The sequence below is a fragment of the Apium graveolens genome, chromosome 5 (assembly GCF_009905375.1).
Source record: "Apium graveolens cultivar Ventura chromosome 5, ASM990537v1, whole genome shotgun sequence".
In the NCBI taxonomy this organism is placed as follows: domain Eukaryota; kingdom Viridiplantae; phylum Streptophyta; class Magnoliopsida; order Apiales; family Apiaceae; genus Apium; species Apium graveolens.
Window position 1 is genome coordinate 107,881,351 of NC_133651.1, and position 10,424 is coordinate 107,891,774.

At 33.9% G+C, this 10,424-nt stretch overlaps 1 protein-coding gene across 1 annotated transcript; it reads left to right on the forward strand.

The window, feature by feature from the left end:
- The first annotated feature begins 893 nt into the window (after nucleotides 1-893).
- LOC141724358 (CSC1-like protein At1g32090) lies at nucleotides 894-9,967 on the forward strand. Its single transcript, XM_074526479.1, has 11 exons — nucleotides 894-1,480; nucleotides 3,043-3,195; nucleotides 3,768-3,903; nucleotides 4,707-4,808; nucleotides 4,907-5,029; nucleotides 5,117-5,197; nucleotides 5,681-6,021; nucleotides 6,989-7,234; nucleotides 7,731-8,055; nucleotides 8,550-8,783; nucleotides 9,262-9,967. Exons 1-11 carry the CDS (start codon nucleotides 1,167-1,169, stop codon nucleotides 9,808-9,810), a joined length of 2,604 nt encoding a protein of 867 aa, XP_074382580.1. The 5' UTR covers nucleotides 894-1,166; the 3' UTR covers nucleotides 9,811-9,967.
- The last annotated feature ends 457 nt before the right edge of the window (nucleotides 9,968-10,424 follow it).

Here is a 10,424-nt window from a genome sequence, read left to right on the forward strand (position 1 = left end):
CTAAAATGTTCAAAATCGATGTCTACGTAGGCGTAATAAAAAGTCTCTATTTTTTACATCAGTTTTAGACCAATGCGAACATAAGTTTTGGACCGATATGAAAGACAATGTAATACATTATTTCTATATAAATAACCGAAATATTAGATATACTAAGACATCATTTAGAAACCGATGTTAAAAATAAGAAATAATGTCAACTGTGATATTCAACAACGCTTCTGTAATACATCAGTTATTGTTTGATGTAAAAAAATTAGATTATATCAATAAAGAAAGTAATGTAATATTATAAAAATATTTATGGGTAATTTGTATTTTGAGAGAGTCGAGTGAAAGAAATAATATGATAAAAGAGATGAGAGAGAGACCGAAGAGAATTATAAAAATATCGGGAAGAAGATTGAGAATATATCGGAAAACATTGATAAATGCTAGATAATGGGGGTTATTATATTAGTTAATCATATTAATGATGAAAACGAATATAGTTACTGGACTGAGTGAAAATTATATCTCATGAAATAATTTAGCAAGTTTAAAAATTACACGTACCTTTAATCTTGCAAAATATGTGACTCTGTGATATTATTCCTAATCTAAATTTGTCTCTAGTTATGTTGGGATACTTTTGTCGTCAGAAACATGTTTAATAACTAGAACTAGAAATTCACCCGTAAAATATAATTTTATCCATCCAGGGTAGAAAAAAAAATCCTGAATATGTTGGTCTGAAATAGAGATAAAGACGCGTTGAGGAGAACAAGAGATAATGACAGACGCAGACAACACTAACCGAATTTATCAACAAAACCAAAGTGTACATGAGACAGCAAAGCTTCACGAGTCTACCATCTCCTTAAACAACTCTTCATGTACTTGCAACATACTTGACTTTAACAGTAAACAAGATTAAAAAAAAACACAGATAAAATTGAAACTCACCTCTTTCAACATTTCATTATTACACACACACACATGTTTGTATAGGGTGTACAAGCACATCCCCCACCTCCAAAAAAACAACCCCAAAAGGGCCAACTCATATTCTTTACTTTACTAAATACTCTATACATACATTTCTTTCTTCTTTCACTTTACCACCCCCCATCTCTTCTTTATATTTTATATATCTATACTTTGCTACATTTCTTTTTTGCTTGTTAATGGCAAATCTTGGGGATATAGGTGTTTCTGCTTTGATTAACATTCTGGGTGCTTTTGCATTCTTGCTTGCTTTTGCTTTGCTAAGAATTCAACCCATCAATGACAGAGTTTATTTCCCTAAATGGTATATTAATGGAGGCAGGACTAGTCCCAGAAACAATGGGTATTTTGTGGGCAAGTTTGTTAATCTTAATTTCAAGACTTATCTTACTTTTCTTAACTGGATGCCTCAAGCTTTGAGGATGACTGAGTCTCAGATTATTGACCATGCTGGCCTTGATTCTGCTGTTTTCTTGAGGATTTATCTTCTGGGGTACTCCCTTTTTTTTATTTATTTATTGCTCTCTCTAAATTATATGGTTTTTACTTTGTTGTTGTTGCTATCTGAAATGTTCTTTTTAAAGTTGTTATTATTGTTATTATTATTATCTGAAATGTTTTATTTAATTGCTGTTGTCAAAGTTCTAGTATTTATTGAATAAAAGAATTATCTGAATTTAGTGGTATTCTTTCCCCATGGCTATTGCTGCTGTTTTTGCTCCCATTTGGACTCTATGAAGACTGAAGAGTGGTGTCGGTTCTACGGTATTTAAGTTCCAAGTTGATGTTACTTCTGTCAACTTAAATAATAGTCCAGTAATAAGTAAATAAAATAGAACTGCGCTAGAAGCATTTTTATTTGGACTTGAGTTACTAGAGGTTGCAAATATACTTGAAAGGTCCAAGCAATGTGAAAAGAAGCTGGAGAGGCTCGACAATTTGCAGAAATGGGTGAGGGTGCCTGTCAAGACTATTTGGGATATTTGTACTCAAACTTGGGGGAGGGGGCGGACTTTCAATTTTTTTTTTGGGGGGGGGGGACGGAGGGATGATGATTGTGAATTGGATTTTTCAGGCTTATATGTGTGTTTTTGTATGTCTTATTAACACTAATTTTACCCAGAAAGACAATTGTCACCTTCTGTTGTGTCATTGTTAAGAATAATAGAGAACTTGTGTTTGAATTTTTTCTATAAATGTTTATACATTATATGTAGGTCACATCAATGTGGTATCACTTGGTTGCTTCTTTCTCCAACTTTAAATTCTTGAGATGCAATCTTAATATTAGCTCCTTTGGGTTCTATTAATGTTTATTGCAATATGGTTGACCGGAGAGTGAGGTAAAACTGAGTTTTAACTTGAAAACTAAAGTACTCCTCCGTTTCCAAAGATTAGTCCACTTTTGATCAAAAATATTGTTTCAAATTAGTTGTCCTTTTCAACTTTCATTGTAACTTGTTCCATGACTTCTGAAGACTATGCTCTAATTTGTATTTTCCAAAATCAACTCAATTTCACATACTTCTAGTTTATATTTCCAAGATCAACTCTATTCCACGTACTATATCCTATTATTGCAATAAATATCGATACAAATGAAATTTTCCTATCAATATTAAATTTTCTTAATACACATAATCTTTTAGAAGTGGACTACTATTTTGAAACATAGGGAGTATGTAGATTCTTTGACTTAAAATCAAGTGCACCTAAGCACCTTACTCCAAAGCATATATTGTTTTTCCCTATTCTGTTATCACAAAATGCTTTGTTCATTCTGCGAGACTCAGAGAATATGGTAAGTATAAAGTAGAAAGGAGCTATATTGCATGTATTTTTATGCAATTGACGTATGTACTCATGGAAGATGATATTGTCAAAGGCTCCCTATTAGTTATTGCAAACCTCTCTTCCACTAGTTTGAGTGCTCTAGATTTTGTTTAATTTTAGTATAATCTCATCATCTTGGTAAGATAATAAAATTTAATTTGTTCAACCTTTGCATGTGTCACAATTGTGTATACTAATGCATCCCCTCTTTCTGTATGCCAGATTTAAGATTTTTGGACCAATTGCCGTCGTTGCACTCTTGGTCCTTATCCCAGTCAATGTTTCAGGAGGTACATTGTTTTTCTTGAGCAAAGAGTTGGTCGTTAGTGACATTGACAAACTCTCAATATCAAATATTCCATCTAAATCTATCAAGTAAGTTATCTTCCTTCTCTGTTGATAATAAGATAAATGTAGATTCGTTAAACAAGTCTTTAGCTAGTACTAAAACCAAAAAATTGATGATACCTTTTGGCGAAGGTGACAGAAAGATGATTTGTTGAAACTTACTGCCAATAATTTGAGCGACATAATATTCTTGATGCTTGAAGTTATTTTGGTCTTAAAAATGTAAATTTCGGCCTTAAATGGATTAATGGTTGTATTTACAGTTTAACTAGATCGTCTACATTAAGTTAAAACGGGAAGTTTCCATTGGTTCTTTCAGGCATGGACTAAAAGGTGGCCCTTGATCACATATTATTATTACATACACATTGCTTAGAAAAACAGGATATATTCCACACATGAAACCAACTTTTCAGAAATACTCTCTTCTTCTAAGACTATATATCAGTTAATCAAAGTATTAAATCTCTTATCAGATATCCTTCTTTGGGTGAAATGGCGGAAATATGTGATTCTGTTTTATAGTCTTAATATCTCTCCTCATGTTGCTGGGAATAGAGAAATCTAGCCTTAATAATATTTTAACTTTTAAAATCTAGGTTTTTCGCCCACATATCAATGGAGTACCTGTTCACGTTCTGGACGTGTTACATGCTTTACAAGGAATATGAAAGAGTAGCATCGATGAGACTGAAATATTTGGCATCTCAACAGAGGCGTGCAGAACAATTTACTGTGAGTCCAATTATAATCATAATGGCTGATAGTATTCCATAAAGTTCTTATTACCATTTTTAAGTGTTTGGCAGACTGAATGTTTCTGTGCTTTTTTAACTCTCTACAATTGATGCGTACTTGAGGTATGCAACATATTATAATTCTAATTACTTTGTCCTTTATAGCTACTTTATAGAAGGCAGTCACCTTATTTATTGAGCATTTGCATATTTGAAAGAGAAAATTCTCGTCTCACTGTCTCTTCACAGAAGGCCTATTCTAGCAGAAGGAAAATAAAGTTATATAGCCTCACTATATCTTCTGTGATGCGGGACGTTTCTCATTTCACAAGTAGAACTAGTAGTCGAGCACCAGAGACATAGACTTTAAGGCACAACAGGAAGACAAATATTATAAGGCACACCAGCACAACATGGTTACATAGTTCTGTCAATGTATATGCATTCACAAATTTACCATGACTACTTCCCTACCTATTACAGTATATCATATATGTGATATATCTGTGTTGTTTCATTGCTCTGTTAACTCTTATTTGTACTTAGTTTTTCAGTTTTCCCTCCTGATCCTATATCCAATAGGTGGATATGGTGCCTAATTTTACTATTAGTTAATTCCATCACTGAAGAATCAAGTGTATGTCAGTTTAATAAGTATTGAACAAAGTTGAACTTTGTTTTTTTGTATCAAATCTTTCATTAACTATAAGTAATATATTCTCATTTCAGTTGGTAAATGTACAAATAAGCAAACTTTTCAAACTCATCCATGAAATGGTATTTTGCATGCTCACTTATCAGGTGTTAGTCAAGAATGTGCCATATGCATCTGGTCGCTCAATATCAGATAGCGTGGAGATATATTTTAAGAAAAATCATCCAGACCACTATTTATGTCACCAGGTAATACTCGGAACTGTATCAATCTCTGTAAACTCATTTTGAGATGCTTCAAGAACACTTCCTTTAATATGCTATATCATGTACCTCCTTAAATTCAGGCTGTCTACAATGCAAACAAGTTTAGAAAACTTGTTAGGAAAAGAGAGAGACTCCAAAACTGGCTAGACTATAACCAACTTAAATTTGAAAGACATCCAGAAAAAAAGAGGCCGACTAGTAAGGTAGCTCCTTTTATTCAATCATATTAATCAAAGTATGTTGCTGACGCATTCTAATTTTTAGTAATAATGCTTCCCTTCGGTTTTCAGAAAGGATTTCTAGGGCTTTGGGGTAAAAAAGTGGATTCTATTGACTACTACAGAGAACAGTTGACCGAATTTGACAAAAAAGTGAGTAATGGCTGTTTGTTCATCTCCCTACTTTAGATATTTTTACGAGTATCTTTCATTCTGTGATCTATGATATGTAACATGGACCCTTAACATTAGTTCATCCTGTCCTTTTTCTTTATTTTAGTGCATACTACCTTATAGGCTACAGGGGGTGAGAATCAAACTGTAGACCTCTTTTAGCACTAGGAACACCTCTGTCACTGCTCTTCACTCGTTGATTTTCTACTTTTTACATATGATGAAGTTAAGTTTCTTTACCAATGCGCACATTTAGTCCAGCATTGTGCATCTCCTTTAGGTTCTATTCTAATTATCCAAGTCCATGCTACATACGTTATGGATCTTCTAAGCAGTAGTCTAATTCTATCTTAACTAAAACTGATTGTAATAATATAGAATTTAAGACATTGAAGTCTGATACTTGAGCTTCCTTATAAGGTATCATTAAAAAAAAAACTTTTTATCCTTTTGTCTCTACAGTTAACAATGGAGCGCCAGCGAGTTCTCAAGGACCCAAAATATATAATGCCTGCTGCCTTTGTATCTTTTAATTCACGATGGGGTGCTTCTGTTTGTGCACAAACAACGCAAAGCAAGAATCCAACTCTCTGGTTAACAAATTGGGCCCCCGAACCAAGAGATGTATATTGGAAAAATCTAGCTATACCCTTTGTTTCTTTGACCATCAGAAAACTTGTGATATCTTTGTTGGTCTTTGCACTTGTCTTCTTCTACATGATACCCATTGCCTTCGTGCAATCACTAGCCAATCTGGACGGTCTTGAAAAGGTTGCTCCTTTCCTCAGGCCAGTAATCGAATTGTAAGTATAATCTTTTCTTTTTAAATTTATTACCTGAAATGTAATATTGTCAGTTGAACTATAAATGTCTCTTTATATTCGGAACGTTTTTTGCATATAATGAAAGACTTCACAAAGTTTACTATGCAAGAGCAACTATAACAAGAAAAAATAATAATTCAGGGAACATATACCCCATAAAGACATATTTTTGATCTAGTTTATTATCTTGGTGTACTTTTGCAACCATGGTACACAGGTTCGGAAGCCTTTGCATTGCCCCCTTTTGTTATGGGTTTATTTCTGGGTGTAAATCTAACGAGTCTACATTAAATGATAATTGATGTTTTAGACATGTCACATGGCATAATTGTAAATGCATTAATTAAACAGTTATATTTCCTTCATAACGGTACACAAAATCCCTGTTTATATTAGTAAAACAATAGAACAATTACCAGAAAGTGTCAAACCCCCATTTATATTAGCAAAAAAAAAAATAGAACAATTGCCATAAAATGTTGAAATTTATATTTTGATACACAATTAGTCACTTTTAAAACAGTAGTGGCTTTTAGTTTTGATACACAATCTAAATGCATCAACTATAGTTTTAGGTGGTGACCATTCTAAAACTGATTATCTGAAAGACAGTGATTGTTTACCCTATTAAGTTTTAGACTGCTATAGGATAAATTATTTATTCTGCCTTAATAGTGCATTCACTTGCCTCTTAAGGTTTGGTTTAGTAGCCCAAGTCAGGTAATGATTCTGGTTAAAGCTTATGCATTAGTTACTAGACCCCAAATTGGAGTTATTTATCTGGAACTATATACTAATATAATTGTCATGTTCCTTCGTAAACAGTAATTGGTTGCTTCCTTGTCGTTTCTGAAACTACAATGGTTGACTTTCCATTTAATATGCCTTCAGTTTGTGGAAATCCTTACAATTACCACTGATAAACATTGAAACTGATATATTGCAGGAAATTCGTCAAATCATTTTTACAGGGTTTCCTTCCCGGTCTAGCCTTAAAAATCTTTTTGTATATCCTTCCTTCTGTTCTGATGGCAATGTCAAAGATTGAGGGACATGTAGCAATTTCAGTATTAGAACGGAGGACAGCTGCCAAATACTACTACTTTATGCTAGTTAATGTATTCCTGGGAAGCATTGCAACTGGAACAGCTTTTGAACAACTAGATTCTTTCCTTCATCAGTCGCCTACCCAGTAAAGTTCCATATCTCTGCTTAATATTATTTTTTACTCTACTATGAGGTTTTACATAAAAAAAATTCAATGCTTCTTACTTTTCCCAAAAACCTACTATCTTATGCAAAAGATCGGAGCAGGTACACAATCTTAAAGTTATTTAATGGCAGAACATCCTGTTCATGCTGTTAAAATTTGCATAATAGGTAGGGTAATATATACTTTTAGGAAGTATTTGAGTGTTTTCCATTTAGAGAGGGTGTCCAAAGTAGACAACTTCTCTTGGCACCTTTTCGGCACCCTTGTAATTCCAATAGGTAGGCACCCTTAACTCCAATAGGTAGGCAAGAGTGCCATGATTTTGGCACCCCTATTGGAGATGCTCTAAGTGCAATCTTGAGTGTAAGAAGCAAAGAGTTGAAAATTGACATACATATGCCAAAATATAAGAAGTAATTGTTTCCTTTTCCCGTTTCAATAGTTGATTTATTCTGATTTTTAATTCTTATGTCAGGATTCCACGGACTATTGGAGTGTCCATACCAATGAAAGCGACTTTCTTTATTACATATATCATGGTTGATGGATGGGCTGGCATTGCTGGCGAGATTCTTCGGTTAAAACCTTTAGTTATTTTTCACCTTAAAAACATGTTTGTGGTGAAAACTGAAAGGGATAGGGAGAAGGCAATGGACCCTCATGGTGTGGAATTTCCTGAGACTCTCCCAAGTCTGCAACTATACTTCCTCCTTGGTCTTGTGTATGCCGTGGTCACTCCGATCCTTCTTCCTTTTGTGGTGATCTTCTTCGGATTCGCGTACTTTGTGTATCGTCACCAGGTTAAGTTTCTGTGTTATAGAACTAGTCTAACTTTCATTTTTATAATCATTAAATTTCAGATTGATTGACCATTTTAAGGTTTAAGTTTGACATTGGGTAGACAATCGAATAGTCAAATAAACCCATTTGATCATAAAGTTGACATAACAAACCCCATCAGTAGAAACTTTGCAGAGGTGTAGGAGCCAATGATGCATACAAAACAAGTCTATCTCCAACTTAGAAGCAACATATGTTAGTAAACGCTTCCTTCAGCGCATTATCCATCACATCATAAGATCTTTGCCAAGATTTGGTTTTGGAATACGTTTTTTCCTTTCTGTCTAATGCGTCTATTATAACAGTAGGATTGATGTGTATGCTAAGTTTGGAGGGGAAAATGGTCATCTTGCCTTGGTACATTGCTTGGGTGGCCAACTCAGTTTTATGTTAAATAGCTGATATGAAATTTAATTTGGTATTTAACATACTTTCACTTTTGTTTATTGCACAGATAATTAATGTTTATAATCAACAATATGAAAGTGTTGCAGCCTTCTGGCCGCATGTTCACACCCGCATAATAGCAAGCTTGTTGATATCTCAACTACTGCTAATGGGTTTACTAAGCACCAAAAAGGCTGCAAATTCTACCCCTTTTCTTGCTGTGTTGCCCATTCTGACACTAACATTCCACAAGTATTGTAAGAATAGGTTCGAGCCTGCATTCAGAAAGTACCCCCTTGAGGTAATTCATTATGTCCCCTGTCGTATTTTAATATGTTATTGCATTGTGATGTCTATGTAGGAGGTGTGTGTATTCATCCTTTCCCGTTCCTTTTTATTTAAGTAACTATTGTGCTTGCGCCAAAGTAACCTGTTTCTAAAATTAGAATATCAGGCTTAGATGTATATTATAGCCTAAATAGATACTTAGTTAAAAATATTGCTTGTAATTCTAAAGTAAGAATCCCACCTATTTTGCACATAATTACAATGGAAGAGTCACATGAAGAAATTTCACAAGACTAGGAACATATATTGCATACCTTGGTCAGATGTGAGATTCGTATAAGTTACCGAATATAGTACAAGTTAAGGTTTAGTTGATCGAGATCAAGTTATTCTCATGATCCATTAGCACTCTCCACAATTTAAATTGTCGTTTGTTTAAGCGAATTGATAGCATTCTCTAACATAGGGAAATAAAAAATTGTTCTTTTCAGGAAGCCGTAGAGAAGGATGCAGAGGAAGGAGGTCCTGAACATGATCTCAGTTTGAAGTCGTACTTATCTGATGCATATTTACACCCCATTTTCCGCTCTTTTGAAGAAGTTGGTCTAGTTGAGGACCCTGAAACAAAAGTTGAGAAAAAACCAACCCACCACATTATCACTCCTCCAGCAAGCCAACCTAGTTCCGAGTCCACTCCCAAAGCCGAAGCTGAGCTGTCTAATATTCAAAAGTATGAATTTGAAGCACCAGGAAATGCATATCACTACGAAGTTGCACCTCCTGGTAATGCATATCATTACCAAGTCGAATCACCGGGCAATGCATATAACTATGGACCAGAAACTCACAGCAATGGTCCTAATGGATATCATTATGAAGTTGAAGCTCCTGGGAACACATATCACTATGGAGATGAGTCACCTGGGAATGCATACAGCTACGCAGCTGAGTCGCCTGGTAATGCATATCACTATGATGTCGAGCAACACTCTAGTCTTTATTCTTATGCCGACGCTTCCCATCATAACTATCGTTACTAACTCATTTGAGTTTTTGTTCATAGCTGTAGATTTAACACAGATAATCTAACCAGTGTTTCTGCTAGTAGAAACATGCATGCATGCATGCATCTAAGTTACTTTCCCCAGATCCTTTGTAATTATTTAATTACGGTTATTTGAGGGTATTGAATTTGAAGATTGTGTTTTTTTTTATCAATAGCGGGTTCAAAGAGACAGAGGTTGATAACTTTTATAAGGAACAGTAATAATATAAAAATTCAGAAACATTAAAATACCTGGAACTTTTATTAAAACGATTTTCCAAGATCATATTCCCTCGACTATATTTTATTGTTTGAATAATAAATATTATATACCTATTCATTTATTATGGGAGAAGTATACTCCAACGATTATTTATTTCAAACTCGATTAAACATTAAAGATTATTAAGTTGCGTAGACATAAATTAGCTAAGGAATATTATTTAAATATTCTTTTAAAAGTAAACTCATTCAAGTTTTAATTATTTATCGATTATCATTTAATTAATTATTATTTATTGAAGGGTTTATTTATGATTTAAAAATCGTAGAACCAGATTTAAAATACTTTCTGATTTTCGGAAAATCATTCGAATAATTTCAGATCCT